Below are 27,195 nucleotides of genomic sequence, written 5' to 3'. Positions count from 1 at the left end.
CATTTAGACAAAAGATTGTAATTGGGCGTGACCAGTTTCAGGGCGGATGAAAATCGACCAGATCCCTCTGTAAGAATGAATAAACATGAGCCCCCTGATTGGTCTGCTTTCCAGGCCATAGCACATTTTCCCGCACAGGTGGGAACCTTTGGTCTGTGGTGGTGACACATCATCTTCTGCATATATTTCTGCTTCCTCATAGATTTTATGCTGCTGAAATCTGCATCGCTCTGAACTTCCTGCACGAAAAGGGCATCATCTATCGTGACCTGAAGCTGGACAACGTTCTATTGGACTACGACGGACACATCAAGCTCACAGACTACGGCATGTGCAAGGTAAAAGATGGATGGATTTTCCAGTAGACTGTGTGGACGGCTGGCATAGGGTAATCAATAATGCATTGGGTTAGTATTGACTGGAAGTACTAATAGGGCCTCTACCTTTTTCCTGCCATACATGTAAATGAACTTATCGTATCGTTGTTGTCCTACTCAGGAAGGGATCAGACCAGGTGACACCACTAGTACTTTTTGTGGGACACCAAACTACATCGCACCTGAGATCCTCAGAGGAGAGGACTACGGTCAGTACACAAGTTAAAGTCACGCTGGGTTGGATCGGTTTACTGATACCAACAAGTATATTTATGGCTACCAATACTCAATGAAAGATGGACTGAAATGTTGACTAGCCAACTATGCTGTGGTATCCCAAGATGCATTGAGCACACATGCATGGAGAAGATCTCCAACAGAGACTAAAGAAAACTCAGTTTGTGATTTATACTAATATGATGGAAGAAGTATGGAAAGCAGCATCCTGCCGAATGTCTTTTCATGCAACACATACATGTATATCTGAATGAATATCTTGTCCCAGGCTATAGTGTGGACTGGTGGGCTCTGGGCGTGCTGATGTTTGAGATGATGGCTGGCAGGTCCCCGTTTGACATCATCACCGACAATCCTGACATGAACACAGAGGAGTACCTCTTTCAAGGTGAGGCAGAGAATTTTCCTTTTAGCTTCCCTGTAAGCTACACGCAGAGCAAGATGAGCTTTTATGGCACCACTGTGCAGGGAGAAACTGGGGAAGAATTCATCTTTGCTAAAAGATTTAGACGTTTTAGTGAAGAGAGTTTCTGTCTTTGATAAATCTGATTTTATTTAAGTTATTCTGCATCGTTCTGTCTTTTGAAAGCAACTCTAGCAAAAACATATTTTCAAAAATGATGGCTGAGGCTGAGACAACTGAGACAACACATTGACAAGGTTCTTCAGGATAGAGCAAGCTTTTTTAAATATTGTTAGCATCTGCTTGGTGGATTCGGAAAATTTCAATTACCTTTGAGAGTCCTTTAGAGGTAAGCTCAAGTTGGATGGAAAATGTATTTCAAAAGGTTTAATCAACTGGAGACCACAAATATCCTCACTACGGTTCATGGAACTCTGGCCGTTAGTCTACAAAATACAAGGAAATGTACAATGGTGATGCTGAAGGAACCATCATACTCTACATTCTATATTGACTCTCATAGCAGCCTTGCTTTTCAAACACTATTGTGATAAATAGACTGATGGAGCAACACAAATGTACACATGCTGATGTTTAGCAGGTTCAGTATCATGTTTACTGTGTTCACCATTCATTTTAGTGTGTTAGCATGCTAACATTTGCTAAATCGCTCTAAATAGTAAAGCTGAGGCAGATTTTGTCTGTAGATGGGAATGTCGTTTCCTGGCAACATAGCCATTAAAGGGGACATAGCATGCAAATTCCACTTTGTTAGTGCTTCTACAGGTTAATGTGGGTATCTGGCATGTCTACCAACCCAAAAACTCTGGGAAAAAAACACTCGCGCGTTTTGTTATGGTTCCTCTAAGTCAGAAACGTCATGCTTGAGCGACTCGATTGAGCTTCCTGGGTTTTGTGTCGTAACAAGGCACTGGAAGTCTCCCTACTTGGTCTTGGCCCACCCCCCACCTCCCCCCCGTCCCCCCACACTCATTACGCCGGGTTTACACCGGAGGCAGTGAGGCTGCGAGGCAGCGCAGCGCCGTTCCCAAGCACGCAGCCGCCTGGCTGTTCACACGGGACGAGCATTTCTCCGCTGGTCAGCCCGCGATTCACTCACATGTGGCATTTGTCTGGATCGTTGGGACTGGGAGGCTGCAGCAGTTGCTCGGGCGCGACCGCTTGCTCTCCCATGCGTGAGCTGGAATTTGTGTCAACGCCACACAGCCAGCAGTGTGGAAGACTTCCGCAGTGTTCAGCGCTACTGTACGCCGGGTTACAGTAGTTCCGCCGGGTTACAGTAGTTACGCCGGGTTAACACCGGACGCGGAAGCGCCGCTGCGAGGCAGCGCAGCGGCGTTCTCAAGCACGCAGCCGCCTGGCTGTTCACACAGGACGTGCATTTCTCCGCTGGTCAGCCCCATAGACTGTATATATAAGGTCAGCCCGCGATTCTGCTTTCTCCGCTTGTTGTTGTACCCGTTGAATGTCGGGGTTCGGGGGTAAATGATGGTCTTCATAGCCCCCCACCCCCCCACCCCCACCCCTCTCTTTCTCTCTCTGTCTGTCTGCTTGTGTGCTTGTAGTGGATGGGCAGAGGGGGACATTTAATTATGTGATTGGGAAAATTAAAACTCCAGGACAACAGAAGGGGAATACAAAGTATGGGATGCATATTTGATAATTTATATCATATAAAATATGTAATTTATATCGTTTAAAATCATGGGGGGAGAGGGGGGAGGGGGGAGCTGGCTCATTAGCATTTAAAGGAACAGGCACTCAAAACAGGTCACTCTGTGGAGGGCTGTTTTATACAGGGTAAAAAGGGTGCTGTTTGAAATGATCCTTGTGGTATTTTGACCAAAGTATGTTACAGACATTTCATTAAGACCCCAAGGAACCATATCAACTTGTAGTAAAATGGGCATGCTATGTCCCCTTTAAATACTTTTAACTCTGTACTAAAAACATTAACCTGCTGGTGGCGCTAGAGGATCATTAGAATTAATCAGAATTCATCCTCTGTGGCAATCACTTTGGATCAGTGACAGGCAAACAGAGCTGAACAACCAAGTCTTAATCAGTCTTCTCAGTATTATACAGTTAGTTGAGGCCCCATAATGTAAACATGAACCTATAGGCTGTGACTGCAGCTCAAAATAAGAAACTATAACCTATACAGCTGCAGGATTAGCAATGGCCACATAATGTGAAAATCAACATTTTTGGTTTGTGCAAGTGCATATGAATGCATGTTCATGCACAACACAGTTATCTTTTCTTAGCTTGAGTTTTTAAACATTTCTGTGTATTAACATTTATCACTGGTTATAACTAGTTGTATTTCCCTCTGACTTTGGTCAGGCATGAAGTGACAGAACAGTCCTGTAAGTGGCCAAGAGATGCATTGCCCAGCTCAGTTAGAGAGACAGATGCACGTCAACTTAACATTTCTGTTATTTATCCGCAGATGCAAAATTTGCATATTGAGAGCATAGTGCCATCCGGTTCATACTAAGTTATACTTATTTGAGATGATAAATCAAAGTGTAATTTGCTTCTTTACTTTCTATTGTGGAAGAAAAGATAATAAGTAATACATAATTTCCCAATGTGCATGTACAGTTTGTATGTGTATAATTATTTGTGGAATATCATAACTGATCTCAGGACTGTTTAAGCTTAGTCAAGGGCAGTTTGACAAGCACACTTGTCTGTGGCTGGCTATAGCAAGTCACTCATCAAAGATCCCAAGATTATCTGCAATTCTGGCGTGAGGTTTTGGTCCTGATTGCTCACAGCCCCCTGCCAGAGGGAAGTGGCTATAAGAGTTTCTGTCCAGGGTAGGGTGGGAGGGGTCGGCCACAATCTTACCTGTTCGCCTCAGAGTCCTGGAGGCGAACAGGTTCTGAAGGGGAGGCAGGTTGCAGCCGATGACCTTCTTGGTGGATCAAATGAATTTGCTGCAGTCTGACCCGGTCCTTGGCGGTAGCAGCAGCGTACCACACGGTGATGAAGGAGGTGTGGATGGACTTGATGGCAGTGTAGAAGTTGACCATCACAGGCAGGAAGTACATCCTAAGAATAAGAAAGGAGCAAATGTATAAATGAGGAAGAGCAAATACTGTATCATGTGAATATTGGAAGTGTTCAGTTCTCTGAGTAGTTAGTGATTCATTTTTTACAAAAGTTTGTAACTTAAAAAAGTTATTTTTTATTAAGAAAAGTGTATTTTTCATTATCCCTCCATTATCCTACATCTGTCCCCGTCTCATCAGCAAGAATGCACCATGCTTCTAACCACATCCCTATATGGTTACAAAGATTGGGAGAGTAGAGGAACAGTGGGAAATATGAATTTTTAAAGCACATGGCAGTCTGTTTGCTGCCATTAAAACAAAAACATGTTCATTTAAACCTGTGTGACGCATAACTGATATTCTGAGAGTGGTTAAAATAGACTCCCTGTCATAGAAAAACAATCAGCTCCAGGCTGCAGAGGATTAATGTCTGTGTAAATCCAGGCTTAGATGTGTGTGTATGGTATGCTCCATTAAAATGAAAGAATCTCAGAAAACGGGGCTAATTTTATTTATCTTAATTAGTTTTAGTTTGCTGTTTTGTATTAGTCTGTGACCATTTGAGTCTACTTAATATCGTGTGTGTGTGTGTGTGTGTGTGTTTATACGTAAATGCATTCCCATGTTATCTATATGAGTATATGATTTGTGTGTTTCTAATTCAGCTGACAGATTACATGTTCTGTTACCCCCATGCTAACTGAACTCTTTGAACCCCATCAGAGAGGCATGCTGTTCTGGCGAGTCTTAAAGGAGGATGGGATTGTGATGGCTGTATGTGCTGGACATGGATCTTAGACTACGTTCACACTACAAGCTTTAGTGCTCAATTCAGGGGGTTTTCTAGATCCGATTTTTCGAATCACACATATTCAATTCACACATACTACGCTGTGTGAACGTATGTGTGTATGGGTTAATATTTTAGAATTTGTTTCATGATGTACTGCAGTGTACCCCCGCCCTTGATGAGCAGTGGAAAGTGTGGCAGTACATCACAGCCTCTGTCACAGCTGAGATTTAGGGTGCATTTGTGGAACAGTTGAGCATTTCTCCATGAGCTGGCAGCTGATGGAATTTTCATTGAAACAGGATGGCGCCAAATAACCACACTGAGGCATCTGATAACATAGGCCTCTTCCTTCCATCAGTCAAACTGCAAAGTAAGTGTTCGAGTTACACTATCAGGAAATATCACCCAAAACGTTCTGTTTTATGAGCACATTTCCTGTTGCTAGGACACTGTTTTATGTTATGATTCTAATAGTATAAGGAGACGGATGTAGACATCTAGAGACCACTGGTTACTGGCAAAGACTCACATGGCAAAATGAGACGAGAGAAAATTACCAGAGGCTGGACTCATGCTTACATGTGGGAGTGTTGCTCCCCAGTCTATGAAGCACAGACTGTAGTGAAGATCGAATGTAGCATATGTGGTATCACGTGTGTTTCAAAATAGAGGTGGTGATGCATCAATTCATTTTATTGTGTCAGGGGTTTGGGTGGTTTCCATAGACCGCACTATCGACGGTTTGAATAGGGACTATTTCTTCAGTGGAAAGTAAATGCAATGAAACCATACCACCTAAACCCAAGCGGACATAAGAAGCCCACATCAACATTAGAACATCATGTATTATGCTGGTTTGATGCTGAATGGCATTTTAAAAATGGCTACTTTGCTATTTCACAGCCTCAGCGATCAAGAGAAGGTCTGATGATGAGGAAATGTATAATCCTGCAAAAAATACATGTAAACCTTATTATAAATCAGTGTTGAGATGTGGGAGGTGTGCAGATCTGCTTCCCACAATACTCCTCCTGAATCTTTGGAGAACCGTCATTTGAGAAGATTGTTCCTGTATTAATGTGATGCGTTACAGGGGGCTGGTGTACATTGCCCTCAGTGGTAAATCTTAAGCTTATCAGTACCAGAACCCAGCCCAATCAGAAGGCACCTCTAAGTGAAAAATCAGCGTACCAGCTGAATCAACATAACGTGGGCGGCTTGGACCAAAGACAACAAACTGTGGTTGGGATCACATTATAGAGGAACATCTATAATATCTGTGCTTCTATTTGCATTTGTGTTTCTTAAATCCATATGGTCCCCTTACCCCCTCCTCCCTCCCTCTCTCACACAGCACCCCACACGGTCCTCTATGACAGAAATTCCTCCATGCTACTGTAGCCTTGTGTGACGCATGGTGTCTCTGCTGGGACTGTCAGGAGAATCGTGCAGCACTATGGCTAGCATCTGCCACTAGCGCTGTCCTCCTGACGGTCTTACCGGCAGAGCACCAGGTTCCTGGATGCGTGCCTGCCAACGGAAACCAACCCCTCAGCCATAGGAGCCACCCAGCCATATGCCATCTAGCTAGACCCTGCGCTAAGACCTGCTTTGGGTATCAGTTCTACACATGCCAACTCCAAGAGCTTTATACAGACATGGAGAGTGAGATGGGCAAACATTTGATGTAGTGGTGAAGCCAGTGACAAGCTGGGATTCACATTAAAACAGGCTTTTTAATAAATATAGTGGAAACATACACAAATAATTTCCCAATTTTTTCCCAGAGCTTTCAACACAGTCAACAAGTCTTCTTCATGCTGGTAATAAGAAGCAGCAAGAAGATGGGGCATGTCTGTAGAATATAATACAACACAGACTTTATACTGATTCTTTTCTTTGGCTTACTGGAATAAATTAGCAGCACAAGATTATAAAACATGAATCTAGTAACATGTAGAATATGCACGAAGACAAGAAAACAAGTCTGACCCTGTAGCCTGAGAGACAAAACCTGGGGTAAAACAAATGGTCTAATAATGCTTATTGTTGTAAACGCAGTGTACAACAACAACAATGTCGGCAAATCCGACAGCATTAAGCAACAGAAAGTTTATTTTACACTTAGTATTAATACTTTTTTAAAGCATGTTGAATGACCATGTTTAATTGCAGAAATAAACTTCAATAAACCTCAGTTTGGGCTGTGAAGCTCTTATTTGCATTTGTATGACAGGTCGGGTTGTTCTAGCTGCCCTGTCTCCTCTCGTCTCTCCGCTGCGAGCACATTGCATGATGGTATATATTGCTCAGTTAGTGACCATCGGTTGTACAATACTTTTCACGATGCATTGTGGGAAACAATGAGTACACTATATAGGGTATTAAAAATTTCACTAAACATTCGGACAGTACTACAAAATGGCAAAATAACTATAGAGACTGTATAGCGAATAGTGAGTGATTTCAGACAAAGCAAAGAAGGGAAGATGTGATGGCGTGTACTAAAGCAAAGAACTATAACTAAAACAAATAGATTTTATTAGTTTATTTATTTAATGTAAAGTCATTTTTTAAATATAAATTCTTCTAAGACGGCTGGCAGGAGCTAAATGCCAGACCAACAAAAAAAGAATAATAGATTAATGATACAAAAAAAGTCAGTGTGGTGCAGAGGAGGGAGCTCATCTGAATGCCAGGATGATTCTATCTGAGAGGCAGTGACCAGCTGCCTCCACTTCACTGATGGCCTCCAGCTCCACCCAAACCAGACACCTGCAACACAACACAGGACTCACACACACACACACAAGAACAGCACACCATACACAAGGCCTAGCACAGGCCCTGGGGCCGTCACAGACGAGTCTATTAAGCACTCCTCTCTACGTTCCAGCAGTGTGATAGGTAGCTGAGAGAAGTGTGATGATTTGGTCGACTTGGTCCTATTTGTACAGACGTTGTCATCAGAGAAACTCAAAACCCTACACATTTGTGTAATTGCTATTCATTTACCGAATATAAGACATATATGTAACGTTTGCTTCACCAGCTAAATTGGGAAATTCTGGGTTCTCATCCCAAGTGAGTCAATTAAATAGCATATCTAGGCAAATGATTGTTGCTTCTATAATTACCCAGAGGTGGTTAGTGTTTATAGAGAACATACTGTACCTCATGTTCTACACATTTTCTGTTCTGGTGTTTTTTGGCACAGCAGCCACTTTGCGATGTTTGAGTTTAATGTGGAGTAACCACATGTGTAAGAGCACACAGTGGTCCCCTGACTGGGAACTGAGGTTGAGAAGAGAAAACGCGGGCACCTCAGCACGTAGCACTAATGTGTTAAACAGCGCTGCATCCTTGGATTTAAGTTTTGAGAGAAAATATTTTTAAAAGTGTTTTTGTTCTCGACAGTATGACATTGTTGAGCTGTGGGAGTCTCAAGGCTGTGTGTATAAAGTGAGTGAAAGAACAAAATAGGGTCGTCTCCCTTCCTTTGACGCCCACCCAGCAGACATGGTCACCCACAGGCAGTTTGAAAGAATCATCCCCCTCCCTACTCACGATTGTCCTTTTCATTCTCTCTCCCTCTCTCTCTCTCTTTGTTGCTGTCCTTCTTCTCTTTTTGCCAACAGTTATTCTTGAGAAGCCCATTCGTATCCCAAGGTCTCTGTCGGTGAAAGCTGCCAGTGTGCTCAAGGGTTTTCTAAACAAGGTGAGAGCAGTCCACTCCCAATCAGGACGCTGTGTGTGTGTGTGTGTGTGTGTGTGTGTGTGTTTGTGTGTGTGTGTGTGTGTGTGTGTGTGTGTGTGTGTGTGTGTGCACTGCTGCTCAGTCAAATCGCCATGTGTGGGATCATTGCCAAGATCGAGGGCTGTGTTATGAACAGCCAGGGAAGGACTCTGCAAATGATACTGCAAAAGAGAAATAAAGAAATGACTGTAAAAACTATTTACACCAGTATGTTTGAATGTTTCCGCCTCATGGTGCACAGATTTCCTCGGGCCCTGGGGTCAGAACTTTGGATCACTTGATGTGCAGAAGAACAAGATGAACTGCTTTTGTTTGATATATCTACCAATATATAAATGCAAGATGTATGGAGTCATTCATTTAATCTGCTTCATGCATGGCATGTGTATTGTAATTTGCCCAAACAAGTGCAATGCGGAATTTGGTGTGATTTGGACACGTAATAATTTTAATATTATTAAAGTCTGAATTAACAAGTGAGCAGAGCTAAGTAGCAGTTAGTGGGGATGGCAGTGTAACTTCAGTCTGTGGAACGAGTTGAATGTCTTCTTCTACGTCCTCAGATAAACTTCAGCAGTGATCAGCAACTGGGTCAAACTGTGGGTCACAATCACCGCTACATCATTTTGATAATCAAATAGTTTTTTTTCATCATATTGGACTGACACAAACATTCGTGGAGGCTGATCTCCATCATGTCAGCAACATTCATAGAATCACTGCCTGACTTTAGTGTAAAAGCACAATGTTCATTTTGCTGCTGCAATGCTTAATATCAAGCTGAGCTTTTAATTTGAAAAGTTGTGAACTTGTGTCTTAAGATAGTGTCGAAATAGCCAACATGCCATTGTATGAAAAAATAACACCAGTCAAGTAAATCATTAGAAGTAATATAAAAAACACATTCTGTGAGTGAACAGTAAAACTGAAATTTCTGTTTCATTTTATGATAAACATTTACTATTAAATCTTCATTGCAGATAAACCAGGTAGAATGAAAACACAGTTTTCTAACTTCACTCCGTTATAAAAAGCTCTGTAAACAACATCCATTACACAAAGAATAAAAAGTTACAGCATATTGTAGAACTGTTTGAGGAGGACTCACTAATGACAAGGAACATTTCTGAGTTAGCTCCAGAGCATTAACACATGACGAGAGAACAGGACATGACAAACAGACATGAAGGGGCACAGCACTAGTCTTTGTAAATCCCAAACCATCTAAAACCTTCTTTGCTCCAGTACAAACAGGCAGGTTTAGAACAGGCACTGCAGTAGTTATATATCATACTGCATCAGGATATGAATATAAAACACTATTCATATGTTTATTCATATTCATGGCTTGGCTACTTGATGTTTATTATTTTGTGTATACAGGCTACTGCTAGAGAGCACACAAAATAAAACTTGAGAAACTCAAAAAAACTATTGTGCAGTGTGGTGCAAAGCTGCAGTTTATAAACACAACTGCACGTTTGAACCAAATAACTAGTTGTTTTTGTTTCTCTCTGAATTAAATTAGACACTGTAAGTGTCTGAAAAGCAAAGCCCAGAGCAAGCGCTGCACTACCCTGCTCGGTTAGAGAGACAGACAGACTAGAGATGGACGAACACAAACTTAACAAATAGCTGATCAAATAACAGTGATGATGACAGAAGACAAGTTAACCTGAGTGATGTTCCCTCAAGTCACACGCTGGCTGTTTCTTTTTCTTTTTTATGATCATAAGCATAATTCCACTTGATCTTGTCAATAAAGTTGTAAACATTGACAAACATTAACATGAAGGGGAGAAAGTACAGTGTCTACATTTCAATTGCGGAGTCATAGAATAACACCAGTCTTGCCTTAAAACTTGAAAAGGTTTGAAGAATCAGCAATTTTTATACTTTCATTAAGTGAATACAAATCAATTTTCCTTTCAGAATTCTTTACAAAGTTTTTGTAAAGTCTTGACCTTATTATGTATGTATAATGTATGTTGTGATTTGGCATCATAAAAATGTAATTTAACAAATTAGTATTAGTATTATGTATTAGTACATGAACTAAAAACACTGTCGCTGCTTTTGAAGCAATATATGAATCTTTTTAAATTCACAGTGTGTGTGTAAAATAAACACATTCGTCTGTGTGTTTATAGCTTTCAGCTCCGGTTCCATGTTTTCCTAATGATGTGTTCATGTAGCTTTGATGCACAAGGGTATTTCTGCTCATGCAAGTAGCAGAGACATTTCCACAAGTGTTGTGTTGAAAAAAACACAGTTTAAAGTTAAGCAGTTAGAAGAGGGGCATGTATAGTTTACATATGCTGTGGAGAAAGAAACATCTGGAGTCAACATTATTACTAATTGTCCACGTGGTGATTATTTCATTCTCTCAGGAGCTGGATAACATCAGAAATATAGTAGAAATACTGTTTTTGACAAAGTCCCTCCATGGACTTTATTACTGTCCATATAAAGTAGAACTACCCTGACATAAAAGTTGCGTTATCTACATCTACATGCTGAAGTTTAAAGAAAGAGTGCACGTTTCTTTCTGAAACTGTAAAGGTTACCAATGATCAACAGGATTCTAGTTTGTGCACAGATTTTACAATCAATATTTTTCATAAAATGATCGGATTTTTTTTACGATATGGTGAAATAAAAATAAATATGAAATTGATCTGTGGGGACAGATAATATTACCGGCGGACCTCCAGTTGCTGACAACTGCTGTAGTAAGATGAAGAAGAAGACAAACAGTAAAACTTAGCTCAGGCCATTAACAATACACATACAAAGTGTGAAGCCGATAAGATAAATGGTTTATATGTTATATGTATATAAGATATATGTTCCACATATAGACAGAGAGATGTTTGTGGAATTAACAGGTAGTTCTTTTTGCATTGCATTGCTGAAAAACAACTTTTGTCAATATTCCTGAAACACTGCTTTGGTTCCAACAGGATCCTAAGGAGCGGCTGGGATGCCAGGTCCAAACGGGCTTCACAGACATCAAGTCACACACATTTTTCCGCAGTATAGACTGGGACCAGGTAAGAGCTGCCTGAGGAGACAGAAGAAACATCCTGCTGTTATTCATTCAGTGGTTGTGTATTGCTGTCATTTCACGTTACACTTCACTCACAATGGCTCTGTAATCTTTAAAAATACACACACCTCATGACCAACACAGAGCAGGGATCACTTAGACGTATAGATATAAATTGATGACAAAGACATAGTATATGCTTTAATATGACAACAACCATTTGCTACAGAATATGTGCAACACTGTGCCGGCTAAAGGTAAGACAACAAAATATTTGTTTTTCTATGACAAAAAACAAGATGAAAAAATAAGCTTTGAAAACTGAAAAAAATATTCAGTTTTAGTCAAATCATATTCAGTGACCAATACTTATCTGTGAAATCACACTGTGAAGGCTCCTGAATGTTAAAACAGAAACTCCCCCGTCACTGCCAGCGTTTGTTGGAAGGAAATGTTGAATGAAAATCAGACAAGAAGCAGCACCAAAAGATCTGAGACAAGCCAACTGGCAGAGCTACAAGCTACAAGCTAATGTTAACTACATGATGATACAGATCAGAAGCTTTAGTTAATATTCAAATCAAACTTCAGGGGGAAAAAGTGCTGAATGGGTGAATGGCAATAACCTGTACTGTAAAAGCGCCTTGAGTGGTCATCAAGACTAGAAAAGCTCTATATGAATACAAAACCAACAGAGAAACAATGTGATCTCTGTGACTCTGACTGGGACATGATTGTTCATGTGTGTATGAGTTTGTGTGTAAAAATCACTGCAGTGACTGTGCCATCATGCGCACAGAGCACACTGGAGATCACACACAAGAAGTGAATTCAAAACTATTCACTTTCAAATTTCTATTTCTAAATATTATCCCGGAGTGGAGGTTAGGATTCACTGCTGTGTGAAGTAATGGGTCTGATTGCTCTAAAAATATAAATACTGCGGTGACACTTGTGTGTAATGCTGCTTGATGGATGCACTGGCACTGATACAACAAGTTCCCCCACATTCTGACAGTGTGAAGTGATCATTTTGTTTGCCTCCACCTTTGAATTAGATCTTTTTTTTAATTACAGACACTTTTCTTTCTATCGTACTCACTCTCACTCACTGTATTATCAGCAGCGATGTATCAGTGTATTTTCTTTATTAGTGACATCACTGCTGTGGCCACCAAACAATCTGTCTTTCTTCACCTCCACCTCACTAACAACCTCCTCGATGTCGGTGTCAGAAAGTTGCTCTTCTTCTCATCGCTTGATGACATGACTCACTGTGGAAACCCATTGGTCAGCAGGATAATTGAATATTCATGAGGTGCTTTGCATTGAGCATTTATGGTTGAAAGGGGGCGTGTAGAGGGCGGAGTATGAGGCAGATTCACGTACGCACGTTTCCAGGTGGACTGTGATTTATAAATGGAAAATTGCTTTCAGATGTGAGTGTGCACGGTTTTATAAATCTGAATCTTTTGTTGCGTCCACCATTTTCGGCTTTTGTGCGCACGTACACTTTAGTATAAATCCCACACACTGTTTTATAAATGAGACCCCTGGTCAGTGAATCCAGCTGCTGGATGATGCTGACAGAAATAATGACAAAGACTGAGAGAAAATGCTGGATTTAGTAAGGAGAGAGTCTCTGCTATACTACAGTCTGGTACAAACAGGTGCACACACTGTGCCTTTTCTGCTAACCTCATGATAGACAAGAGCAGCTCCAGAAAAAGAGAAGGAACAAATGCAAATAGGCAAAAATGTGACCAACATCAAAATATAATTCATAATACAGTATTTATTCTTATCTTTCCCCAGAGTTATCATTTGAGTGTGCTGTACAAAGTATTTCTACTGTTTCTCTCTTTTTGAGTTTGATCACATTATAGATTTCTTGTTTAAATGAGTTTGTCAAACCTGCAATTTATAGTCCAACTGAATCACACTCTGTTTTGTTCGTACTCGTGTGTGCAGGATTTTCTCAGGATGAAAAAGCAGTGCCATACGTGTACAAGACACCATATAAAAGAGAGCTTTTGTCAATAACAGCCAACATCAGTGTCACTGTGCTGTGAACAGAAACATGTGATTTCTGCAACAGAATCAATATGTTATGTCCTTCCTCTGCCTGCTGCACCACCCCTCACCTTCTTCTTCTTCTTTGTTTGAATTATTGGTGGGTGGCAACCAACATCAAGGTAATTTACCAGACCCAGTTCTGTGGACATCCTCCCTGGAGCGTCATGTTTGCACTCATACAGTCCTTTATCAAGGGAGTGGATTCTGATTGTATCAATTCCCATTGCAGGCAAAATCCAGATGTTAGCAGGTCTTAGTGGGTTTTTAGACCAGTGGAAAAGGGACTTAACAGTAAGAGGAAAGAATGGGGTTCCCACCTCTAGATTTTCTTCTTATGGAGACAGTTTGAGTTGGTAGGTGATCCTCCACATGTTCCACTTACACATATTTACTGTAGAAGCGTTGATCAGTGGTGAGATGCGGCTTCGTGCAGCTTCCTGTCAGACTGCTGCTGACAGCTGATCTGGGGTTTGACTTTACAACCTGTCAGTTAATGTAGAACTAATGTGACAACAACAGACACAGAATAAGCACGGCACACACCCACATGTAATGCCAATCAGCTCTGAGAACAGTGCACTGCTGTCACCCTGTGTTCTGAGTTGCTTTTGTCAAACTGGATAGTGTGAGTCTACTGTAGACTTGAAGAGCGCCAACAACACAGAGAACACACCCTCCCATTTACAGTCTGAACAGGCACATGAGTGAGGTGGAGCCCTTTGTGTGTGCATGTGTTAAAAAATAGATGACATCTTTACAGACCCTGTGTGTAGACTATACTGCTGCCCTCCCCCCTCTGTGTAGCAACAAGGCAAATAAAAGTGAATTCCTAATCACACACACTTTCACACCAACTGAAACAGTGGCTGTGGATGTGCACGTTGAGTGATTGATGGCAGAGACCTGACACACAAATGAAACTGACATGAAAGAAGGATACCATCATACAATATTAAAGATCTTTGCTGTTCCAAACTACACTCAGTTGCTAGTTTCTTTAATTCCAGCTCAGGCTAATGGAGTCAAAGACAGGAGTCAGAAAGTTAGTTTTTTGATTTGTTAGCCATTAAAATTGGATTAATTTAATGGGGCAGATCCAGGATTATTTTTACTTGCGTTAACATTGTGAGAGAGTTTTTGTTTTTTGACATTTTCACCAGTTTCTCACTTAATAATTCATGGATCTTGATAAAAAAAAAATGTTTGTGTCCAATTTAATGCAGACCCAAATAAAAATCTGGATCTAGTGAATTTAAATGTGGCTTCAGAGGTATGTGCTCTATAAGTCACATTTCTAGTTCAAGAGAGTGATTATTTCGGAGGATGTAGTTTGTGTTGCTGTTTTTTTCTGTATTGGGTTATAAGGTCATGTGTTTCTATTATTTTGTCCACCCAATGTACATCAATGAGCCAGACTTCAAAAATGGCAAATCAATTTTACACTTGTAATTCAGTTGATTCAATCCATTTAAGTTCTGGTCTGGCTCATATTCCAAACACTGCAGTAAACACAGTGATATACGTTAGGCTCACTGTTTCTATGACTTGGTGACGTCATCCTGCATCATTTTTGCCTCATCAGAACTCAGGTGGAAAAGTAAAATTTGCGTGAGGCTACATCCACACTACTACGTTTCTGTTTGAAAACACATCAGCTCCGCTATGGATGCATCTGGCGTCCACACTATTCCAGAGTTTTAGAGCCTTTAAAATGGAGATGTTTGAAAACGCTGATTGCCCAGTTTTGAAACTCCAGGGCTTCACTTTAGTCTGGACGGGCAGAAACCGAGATGTCAGGAAACTATGACTTAGAAACTCACCACAGCTTTCTGATTGGGTCTTTTGGGTAAAACGTGGTATAGATGTAGCCTGAGTTACAGCAGCTCATGTAGAACTCTAAAGCGTCTTTGTTTATTTCTGTTCTCATATGTGACTGAGAAGTCACAGATTGTTATCTTTATTAGTATCATAAGGCTGCAGCTTGATCAGCATGTTACACATTGGCTATAGAGGAACCCGTAGATAATAAATAAAATGTGGCTCTTGAACAGCTACAGTCTCTGGGCATTACTCTGGGATCACCCTGTTTTTGATTTCCTTCTCTTCACTGACATTTTCCTCCTGAACTAAATTCATGAGCAGTCCTGTAGTATGACTCATGTACAGGTTGTACCTTTAAACACATGTTTGACCAAAGATTCCTAAGAAGTATCAGATGCTATTGCAGGCAAACCCCCCATTTAAACCAATTAAAGAGTTCTGTATGCAGATTTTAAGCTGATTACATTTACACCTGCTATTAATACATGTCCACACTGAGCTCTGATCACTCTGTCCAACTCACATCACCTCCTCCTCTTGCTTGTGTGGGTCCCAAAAACAAAAAAAGACAGAAGAAGCTAGCGGCCATCTGTGAGGCCGTGCTTTTGTGTTTTTTCTTTTTTGCTTTGTGATTGGTTTTGTCATCACTCAACATCATCCATGACTGAATAACATCTATAGTTGAGGACTGAGGGGAGGACTGCTCCCTGTGTTTACTGGCTAATGGCTGCTAGCTGTCTAGCTGCTGCTACCCCGCTTGTTTGGAACAGTCACATGTGATCATTATTTCCACCTACTTAGTTGTTGCATGTGGACTGACAACACATTTGCATTAACACTTGTGTTCAGTGTGGTCACCTCTAGAGGTGTTTTCAGATTAGTCTGTCCTACATGTTTCAGGCTCATTAACACCTTAAAGCAGGTGCTCCTTGCCTGCTCTACAAGATGCTCTGACACATATGCGTAGAAACACTATCCCCTAGTAAAAAATATGACAATGCAACTGAAAGTCCATAAACATGACATTAGACTTATCCTTTCGTATAATTAGGGGGCGGCTGTGGCTGCGGGACTAGAATGGCTGACTCCAACCAGTAGGACAGCGCCTTGAATCCCAGCACATGCCGAAGTGTCCTTGGGCAAGATGCGGAACCCCTGAATGGCCCCACAAAGATGTTGAATGCACTAATTGGAAGTCGCTTTTGATATAAGTGGCAGCTAAATGACATGTAATGTAATATAATTAATGGACAAGTTTGGTGATATTCTATATTTATCATATTTTTAACAAATCCAGAGAAAAGAACTACAAAGTGATCATACAAACTTTTCTCCATGTGGCACAGAAGATTTAAGTCTTCAGAACGAATGAATGGTGGAGAACTAAGTGATGAATTCATGCATTGTTGGTTTTTGACCTTTCATTGGATTTCATTGGAAACTTACAGAATATTTCCAGCATCATCTTTTCAATTTGAAGTAATTAGTGTTGGAGCTTTATCAGATGCCCATATTTTTATTCAGCTAATATAATCAATAACCCATATACTTATGGGTGGGTCTATTCCTTAGGCATTATTCTTTGTATAGGAAGATATAAAAGTGCGGAATGGAGCGCACATTTTGTAATTTCTATAGCTATAATTCTAATAAACAATGCTCCACTGTTTAAAGGGATAGTTCACCGAAAAATGAAAATTCACTCATAATCTACTCACCACTATACGATGGAGGAGTAGGTGAAGTGTTTTAGTTTAGTTTTAATCACTTCTGTAGTTTAAGGGGTAAACTTTGTTGCAGCCAAATCCGATACAATTGAAGTAAATGGTGACCTACACTTCAGACGTAATAAAACAACAGAAAATAACATAACAAGCCTCCATACTGCTCCTGTGGTGTCATCCCAGTGTCCGCAAGCCCCGACATTCACATTTTCGACTGTAAACTAGGTAATTTACACTGTGTTTTTAGCCACAAAGTCCACTGGAAGTAGCTAAGCTAGTGGACGTAGCACCAAGATGGTGTGTCCGAGGGTCCGTGAACGCACCTCATAGGAAGATATCAGACGACATTTAGGTTAAAAACACAGTGTAATAACGTCGTTTCGAACACTTCACCCATCCCTCCATCAGCATAGTGGTGAGTAGATGATGAGTGCATTTTCATTTTTTGTGAACTATCCCTTTAAGTTGTACTTGTTTCCAGTTAGCAAATATACTGCAAGATCTCCATTGATATGTCATTTCATCAGATAGGAGCGCAAATGCTAATCTAACATGAATTAAGGCCATTTCTCTGTCCTTGTGCTTGCCATGTCCCTCATGGGACAATTAGGAGGGGTGGCAGGTAGTGTAGTGGTATAAAAGAAGAGGAAAACAATTGTCAGTGAGTGTTAATGAGTGCTGCCACGGTGCTGTGAAGTGCACACCAAAGGCAAACTGGGGAAAGATATCAAAGCAAAGAGGAATCCTGAGCCCAGCGACAAAGCTCCCGTGTAGCGCAGAGGGAAAACAAGTTGACAAAGCTGTGAGAAGTGGAGAAGCGACGCTCTCTGCCCTCAAACTACAAACCTGTCTCCAGACCTGACAGGCCTGGCATACCGCTACTGTTGTTACCACTTATTAATATTCATCAGACAGTTCCTGAGGGAGCACCGAGTTTTCTCTCTGAAGAGATGACACATTTGAATATCATTTACCTGCTGTCCTCTTTTATTCCCTCTCCAAATGCACACTTCTTTACTGCCAGAGAACTGTCAAGTTGATGAACGCTGAGAAGAAATTGATCATTCATTCGGGAACTGGTAGCATGGATTTCACTGGATTTCGCTATTGCGAGTTATTTCTCATTGATTCTCAGATCACATTTGGCAGTAAACCACATATTCGTCTTGCTGTACTTGAAGTAGGAGCAGCTAGTGGTTACTGGACGTGGCTATGTCATGTTCCAGCTCTGTCCTCACTGCCGGAGACCATCCACTGTCATTGCAGCCAGTGTGCTGAAGTGCGCCAGATGTGTGGCTGCAGGGTCTCACTGCGGTCTTGTCACGTGTCGGGTTTATTTTTGCTGGGGCAGCTTGTATCTGTTTAGAATGAGAGAGAAGAGAGAACTCATTTTTGAATGCGTATAAATGTCAACACAAACTTTTTCATGAATGTCGAGCACTTTATGTCCATTTATTGTTTGCATTTTTCCTTGTAAATTAATTACATTTCTCTTGCATAGTTTCTACTTTTATTCTTATTTTTATTTTATATTCTTGTAAGTATTTTTCTATATCTGGTGTTGTGGTGGTGGGGGGATAGATTATGAATAGACATTCTGCACAAATATACATAATTCATTAATTCATATACTATAATTAGTCTGACTTTGTTAGCTTTTGTGAAGTTGAACTGTTCACACAGCACCAGGACTTTTCCCCCTAATGTATCTATGTCCACTGAAGCTAGCTACGTACAGAAACAGTTACACTATTCAAACCAGCAGTGAAGTGAAGGTACTTGGCCTCTCTGATGTTAATCACCGTGTTTGTGTGGAGATGTGCTTCTGCGCCTGACGCTGCTTTGAGAGTGTGTGATTTAAGTGCTACAGCATTAGTGTGTATTTCAGTGTTCCATGTATATTCACGTTCACACAACACTCCTCTCCTTGACACATACACACACGCACACACACTGACAGGTGCTGTGATCTGAGACCCATGGCTCTCCTCTATAGCCCTGGCGTCTCACTTAACTCTTTCATGTGCCCCTCTGGCCTCAGGGGCACTTCTTGTTTGTGTATGTGCATGCGCGTGTGCAAAGGTGCCAGACTCGTCTCTGGCCTTCAGTGTTTTTCATTACCACCACACAGAGCTTCTGCCTGCCCAACAACACATCAGAGAGACTGGGGGAAGTAGGAGGAGAGAGGAGAGTGATGTGAAAAGATAAAAGAAATGACAATGAGTAAGACGGAGACAAACGGAGAGGAGGAAGGTGGAGGCAGGATATGGGGGGGGTGAAACTGACAGAAGAGTGTAGGTTGGCACTGAAAAATCTGAAAAAGAAATTAGCAAATCGTGAGCAAGAGCGAGTTTGGGAGAAGGTGGGCCAATTTGGTGGTGAGGGACTGATGGGAAGAGATAGAAAGAAAGAAAGAAAGTGAGTTGCTTTGTGTCGTTTGTTTGAAGTTGTTCTTACAACGTGCTTTGAACCAATAACACTAATGAAGCATTGAAACCCCTGCAAAAACCAGCAGGAGAACCTGGAGCTTTGTAGGGACTAGACACACACACACACACACACACACACACACACACACACACACACACACACACACACACACACACACACACACACACACATACACACACACACACACACACACACATACTCAACTAGCAGTGAGTGTATAATAAATCTCTCATCAGTTTTCATCCACGAACAGGCGTAACAGCAACATTACAAAAGTGATTCATATAAGCACATGTCCCCTCTGTGTGCTCAGCATTAGAACATATAAAACAACTTGGTTAAAGGGGAACTTGTATTTCAGTACTCATACATATGAGGAAAAAGTTGTATAAAGCCTTTAGTGTCTGCAGAGGGAGCTGTGTGAAGCCTGATAAATGTCAATTAACATAACACATCTGGATCTCTGACTCAACGGTTGAGTCACATTGTGGGTAATAGGGTTGCCAGGTTTCAACAAAGAAGAACATGGGGAATAAAAAAAAACGATCCCACCTGATATTGGGCCTTAACACTATGAAAACATTATGTGATATTACTTCACTTTGATATATTACTTCATTCTTATCTAATTATTTCCCCATCTTAGAATGAGCACAGTATTGCAAAGTATCTTCCACCATATGCCCCAATTTTTACAGTTATTAAAAGATATCACTGCATCATTGCCTTGTTTTTTGGACTGGGATCATTACATCTACTGTTCATTGGTGGATTTGTTAGCAGGGCTACACAAAAACTACTGAACAGATTTTGTCCAAACCTGGTGGAGGGGTGGGGCCTGCATTAGAGAAAACCCATCAAATATTGGTGCAGATGCAGATCCAGGTTTTTTTTCACTTTCTTAACATCGGGAGATATGAAGTTTTATTCTCATGATTTTTCAGTGAAAAGAAAATCTGGACCTCTATTTAAAGCCTCCTCAACTTCTTATAATTCTACTTCTCGAGTGGTGTATTCCTAGACGAGGAATCAGATAAAGTCCTGATGGAGAGTAAACCTGTGTACGCCTGGTCTCTCTGTGCTCATCTGACTTCATCGTGTTCTCAGAAAATGTTCTCTGTGCACATTTTAACAGGATGAGGGACGGATGTGAAACCATGGAAACAAACAGACAAAAACTCTCCTGGCTGAATCACTCGACCACAATTATTCTGCTGCCTCAACCCTTTCCACTCTGTTGTTTTTCTCTCCCTCTTTCAGTCCTGTCTTCATTTCTCCTGCCACGGAGAGATGTAGCAACAAGGTGTTAGTCTCATACTGTAGTTGGTACTAAGATGAGCCACTGTGCCTGGTGCACTTGTACATAACACTGTTTGTTTCAAATGTGCAGTATCCCTTCCTTTTTATAGTTATTGAGTCAAATGAGCACAAAGTGAATATATCGACAACTAAACCTAAAACAACCGACCAAATCGTGTTTTTAACACGATTTACTCAAACAGGAGGAAACATCCCATTGGTTTGTGACTATTTTCAGAGGATTAATCCATATATGTCGCTTTGTGAGTATATTCTGGCAGCAGGACAGTGTGTGTGTCAAAATATATTACAGTGTGTGTATGTGTCAAAATATACTACAGTGTGTGTGTGTGTGTATGTAAAAATATACCACAGTGTGTGTGTCTCAAAATATATTACAGTGTGTGTGTGTGTAAAAATATACTACAGTGTGTGTGTGTGTGTAAAAATATACCACAGTGTGTCTCAAAATATATTACAGTATGTGTGTCTCAAAATATATTACAGTGTGTGTGTCTCAAAATATATTACAGTATGTGTGTCTCAAAATATATTACAGTGTGTGTGTCTCAAAATATACTACAGTGTGTGTGTGTCAAAATATACTACAGTGTGTGTTTGTCAAAATACACCTCCTTTACACCAACGTTAGCGAGTACACACAGGGGTTTTTAAACATGGGTAAACCCGAAGGTGACTCATTTCCCATTGACAGTAGTGACGTTTGCCTTTCTGTTTTTTTTTTATCCCCAGTTAATCATGTTCAATGTCACAAACGTGCCGGACACTGAGAAGCTCTCTCACCTCACTACCTTGCCAAGGATGCATTTAGCAAGATATGAAAAAAGAAACAGTTGTTGCGCGTTGTTTTCAAGATGTGAAAACAGTATGAATACAAATGTTCATGGCTATCTACACGCTGGTGCCCTGAAGTTCAATGCGTGTCAGAACGTTGTGCAGCGTCCGTGTCCAGCCTGCCAAAATAAAGAAGGAGAAGCAGAAATTAGCACATTTACCCGGGTATTATCTTTCCATCACTGCCAATTGTCGATTTAATCCATTCCCATTGCAGATGAAAGCCAGATGTGAGTGGGTTTTTTTTCGACCAGTGGAAAAGGGTCTTAAGATGACACAAACATCCTCATGAACAGTTTTTGATGATTTCAAAGCTTTTACATTTGAGCTTAAATGTTTTGCTAAAGGAGGAAAATGAATTTTACCAATTGGATTCTCCATGTCCATGTGAGATTATCAGAAGTTGATAGAATTGGAAGCACATGATGTGTTTGCAAAGCGTTGTGTTGTTTTCTCCATGGTCTCCATCGCTGAGCAAAAACAGTTGTTGTGCATAAAACATTTTTATGTTTGTTTTCAGCTGGAGAAGAAAGATGTGACGCCGCCCTTCAAACCTCAAATCTCTGACGACTACGGCCTCGAAAACTTTGACACGCAGTTTACTAATGAACCAGTGCAGCTAACACCAGATGATGAGTAAGTACTGCTCCTGACGTCTCACAGCACTTCCACCATTAAACTCAACCCTCTGGGAATCATTTAGAAAGCTCCTCACATGGGTATGAGACTGATTATGTCAGCTTTATCCGCAACAATGAATAATCCACCTGTCTACAATTTTGTGACACTATATTACTGCTAACTTTTCAAGCTGCTTAATAATGATGATTATTTCCTGAGTTGAATTTACTTGATTATTTCTTGAGTCGAGCAGATTTGTAGTCTCTGTAAGGTGACGTTGATAGTGAAGTGAAATAAATGGAAATATCTACCTGGAAAACGAGGAAGATATTTAGACATCCAAGCATTCACTGACACAGTTTTGAATTGTTCTCTGTTGTAATGTCATTAAATGTAGTTATAGTAACACTGCAGAAATATGCATATTTTCCCTGTTGTGAAAGAGAGGCTATAGCTGCTTTCAGATATGAAGTCTGCAGATCCTCAGGAGTTTCTCCGCAGGGGCTGTAAGAAAGTTAATGTTCACGTGAGAGCCGCTGGAGTTTCTGGGGACTTTCTGCGGTTGGCCTTTTAGTTCACAAAACAGTGGGAGAACACAGCAGGAGCTCCTCCATAAGAGTCACCACAAGTGAGTTGGGGGGGGGGGGGGAGTTAATGACAACACACAACAGATGCAAAAATGAATTAAACTAAAAGAAAAGAATATCTAAGGATAAAAAAAGTGTCGCCATACATGTAGAAGACACTGACAAAGATGTCAAGAGAGCTTTTGGTGATAAGACCCAATGCTGGTGTCAATGTGCTGTAAACAAAAACATTTCATCTCCGCAGCAGAATTTATACGTTACATCCTGCCTCTGCCTGCTGCACCCCCACTCCCCTAAACACTGTGGAGGATTTGTTGTCCTTGTGAAAGCGTCTGAATGAGCTCTGGCTCGCAACGCTTGTTGCAGGAATGCACAAAATTCTCTTTGAAAGTTGCAGCAGCTGTGGGAAGGAGCGGCCTTGTCCTCTGATAGCTTGTCCGATTTGTCTATTTTGCCCAAACCCATCCGCTATCAATCAGAAATGTTAAATTGTACAACCCTACACATGTAGTTACACCTGCGGTTGATCCGCAGGCTTGGTGGTGGCTGGTTGGGTGGCGGGTAGGTTTTTATATATATATGTATGTATATATATATATACATATATATATATATAAAAAACTGAGAGCCAAAACACACAGTCTACTTCATTGTTGACATTGTTTTATATATCCTAATCATTCATATATATATATATATTTATATATATACACTATGTCAACAACAAATCCTTTGTGATGGAGTGCCTCACAACAACAACAGTCTTGTCTGAATTGCTGGAACAAAGCAGTGAGCAACAACGTCAGCTGCCGGTTAAGTCAAAACAGGAAAGTAGTGTAAATACTACTGCTGTACTGATGACATTGAAGTGATCTAGTGCTCCGCCACACAGAGGCTGAACCATATTACAGTACTGACATTATCAGTCAGTGCCAAAAGTTTACTCCCACTGGAAAAAAACATTAAGTTGCCCCATCAGTGTAAAAGTAAAGAATTAAAAGATACAGTACATACTGTTTTTAATTTTTTTGCAAACATTAATTTCGGTTTGACTCTGACTTGAGATCCAAGCAGAGCATGGCAAAGAGTTCAGGAAGGCAGGAGGATCCTGAGCACTGACAAAAAGCCAGGTGTGAGTAACAGAGACGAGGACTGAACTTCAGAATCAGAGAACAGATAAGCAGCCATAGCATTTCTTCCATTATAGCCATTTTCTGACATGACCTGCTTAGGAACGGACTTTCTCTGCAGTTTGTCTTTCTTCTTCTTCTCTTTGTAATTGTGTCGCAATCAGTAAATAAAATCCAGCATGACACTTGATGTAGTATAGTAATGCAGCAGCCCACAGGACATTACAGTGATTGTACTTGGCAAGTGTGAAATGTGTACAGCTAAAGGAACAGCACACGTGATCAGTAGATCCTGTCAAACAATGTGCCATCTTCCCAGAGGACTTCTGTGACCAATAGAGAAACACACAACCACCCCAACCACCCGAGTTCCCAACATTGACGTCTTTATCCATCAGAGACATTGTTTTCATTAATGCAAACATGTAGCCTTCAGGATCTGACAGGATTCCTTGTTTAAGATTTAACTTTGCAGGGAAAAGGCTGAAGAGATCTGGCACAACAACAGACACAGTGCAGGCTCCGCTGCTGCAGACTGTCTTCAGCCGCTGCACCCAAACACAAGCGCAGCCCGTTTTCCTTTGTGCCATCACAAAATGGATTCCATAAGGCTTTGGCGGGCCCTGCCAATAGATATTACCAGGCTTATGTCAGACAACATTTTCATTTAGGTCCATGCTGGATTGATTTTTCAGGCTCCAACGTTTATATTTTTCCTGCAAAGCTTTTACTGGACGGATTTTAGCCAGTTATATCTCAACAAGCATGCTGCTTAATCAGGCTGCTGAGCTGAAAATGAGATACACCATGCACCTTACCACTTAAAAAGACTCTGGATCCTTATTAGTGTTTAGTGCTATTAAAAGGGATTGTAATCCCACACAGTGGTGCAGCCAATCATCCTCCACAATGTCCTATACGTGGAAAAGATATGGAATGAGAATGATCTTGGTATTTACTATACCAAAGCATTGGAAGGATTGAAGGTACGGCAGAGATGCTACCTGCAGTTTTCTGTTCACATGATGGAACATCGCTTTCTGTCACGTGTAGCGGGCAGCAGGAAAGCACAGAGGGAAAAATACTGTTATACTGTACTCATTAAGGTAGTCACAATCATTTCAGTTTTTCATGAGCAGTTTATATCTAATAAAACAATATTTGAGGAGAAATATTTTTTATCAGTGGAAGATCTGGACAGGCCACAGGTGAAAAACAGTTGGCTACCATGCACTGTTCACTATCCAGTTAGATTCAGTCTCAGGTGCAGAGTAACTGTTCTGTGTTTTTATTCTAATATTAATATTATTTAAGGAAGGTGTGATGATTATCGTGATAACACCTGTAATTTTTCGCCACAACAATTATAGCATTAAAAGTTGATACAGTCACATCTCTATACACTTTTAAATGATTTAATATTTTACTGAAGTTTCATCAATTCACAAATCACAATTTAGGGGGGGGGGGGGGGGGGGGGGGGGGGGGCTCAACAACATGCCTCATTTGCCATCAACTCTCTGTAAGAAAGAACCTACCAAGAAATGTAGAAAGCTCAGTGAGAGTCACATGTGAGGGATCCCTCTCCCACGATGGACAGAAGAGCAATAGATTTGTCACATGTAGCAGAGCACATCAACAAATTAACAAAATGTACAACATTCATGAGAACAGACAGTGTCTAACATTAATGGAGAGGTTAATCGATGTATTAGTACAAAAGAAAAAGTCTGACAGAGATGAAGGGAGCAGCAATGACAATTGTATAGCGCTATTGCCAGTAATAGTAGTATATATAAGTAGGCATATTGTATATCTAAACAATCTAGTGGTAATAATCACCATGATCACAATCGAAGATGTGGCCGAGATCCTGATTCTGCAAAGATAAAGCACAAAGACTCCAGGGAAAAAGTCAAGTCAGTAACATGAGACATTAATGTGATGAAGAGGAAGAGGAAGAAAAATAAATCTGGGTTTATAGCAGCATAACTAAGAGCTGGTCCATTATTTCTAAATACAGACTCAAGTGAATCATGTCTGACTAATCCAAATCACTGAATTGTTTTGTCGCTCTGTTGTCAGACGTGTTAATTAACTTACCCCACAATCCCAGCAAGTCACTGTTTTGTCCACCTTCACATGGCTCCCATTGTGTCTCCACATATTCTGACAGTTTTGAACATAGCTCTGTTTTCTACTCAATCACTTCTTGTTTGCCGCACATCCCTGCAGTGCACAACTGGACAGACACAAGATTTATAAAGTTGTGTGTATGTGTCACAACCAGGATCATTGTAAAGCTTCACCGTAAGGTAACAACATCTCTTTGATTAAGACAAATGAATAGAACCAATGTGAAACATAACCTTGATCTTTCCTAAAATACAGAGTTTTATCTCGGTGTATCTGCAGTCGCCATCATGTGGAATATTTACTCTCCGGAGCCTGTTTGTTGTCTGCCAAGGGAGCTACATCATCTGCAGGAAAAAAAGAAGCGACTGTAAAATTTGAAAGTCTGACCTAAATACCTGCTTTCTTAATCTCAGCTATGAAATGGTGAATATGAAGTTCAGACAGAGCACATCCCCCTTGTTGAACACTAAAATCCTTTGGAAACCAACCAGGTCTAAAGTCATTAAGCTGCTCACATGCAACTGAGGCTTGATAAAGAACTTTCACAGCTTCAGAAAAGTCCCATCAATACTACATTTAAGTAGTTTAAGCTAAGAAGGTGGTGATTTACACTGCCTGCCTTCTGAAAATCTATAAAGGAACAAAAGCGAGATTTCCCTTTCTGTGTTCTTGCATGAGCAACGGTGAATAGAGAACATATATGATCAATACAAGCTCTGATCTCCCTCTCTCTCTGATCTCCCTCCAAAAGCTGTGTCTTTTCACTGTGTTTGTAGTCTCCACATAATGAATTGGA

The 27,195-nt window shown here is 40.8% G+C and overlaps 1 protein-coding gene across 3 annotated transcripts in view; it reads left to right on the top strand.

Moving 5' to 3' along the window:
• prkcz (protein kinase C, zeta) overlaps positions 1 to 27,195 on the top strand; it is a 138,042-nt gene that overhangs the window by 102,055 nt on the left and 8,792 nt on the right. For all 3 annotated transcript variants that reach the window (XR_004614505.1, XM_034591436.1, XM_034591437.1), the window contains 6 exons: positions 203 to 338; positions 499 to 586; positions 883 to 1,002; positions 8,532 to 8,611; positions 11,614 to 11,703; positions 22,446 to 22,561. Coding sequence is in view for 2 of the 3 variants with exons in the window: in XM_034591436.1 (XP_034447327.1) it covers positions 203 to 338; positions 499 to 586; positions 883 to 1,002; positions 8,532 to 8,611; positions 11,614 to 11,703; positions 22,446 to 22,561 (630 nt within the window). In the remaining variant the exon portion in view is untranslated. The remainder of the gene's footprint in view (positions 1 to 202; positions 339 to 498; positions 587 to 882; positions 1,003 to 8,531; positions 8,612 to 11,613; positions 11,704 to 22,445; positions 22,562 to 27,195) is intronic.

Source organism: Hippoglossus hippoglossus, chromosome 7, assembly GCF_009819705.1.
Source record: "Hippoglossus hippoglossus isolate fHipHip1 chromosome 7, fHipHip1.pri, whole genome shotgun sequence".
NCBI lineage: Eukaryota > Metazoa > Chordata > Actinopteri > Pleuronectiformes > Pleuronectidae > Hippoglossus > Hippoglossus hippoglossus.
The sequence above is the reverse complement of the archived record's forward strand: the minus strand, read 5'-3'. Positions and strand labels throughout refer to the sequence as shown.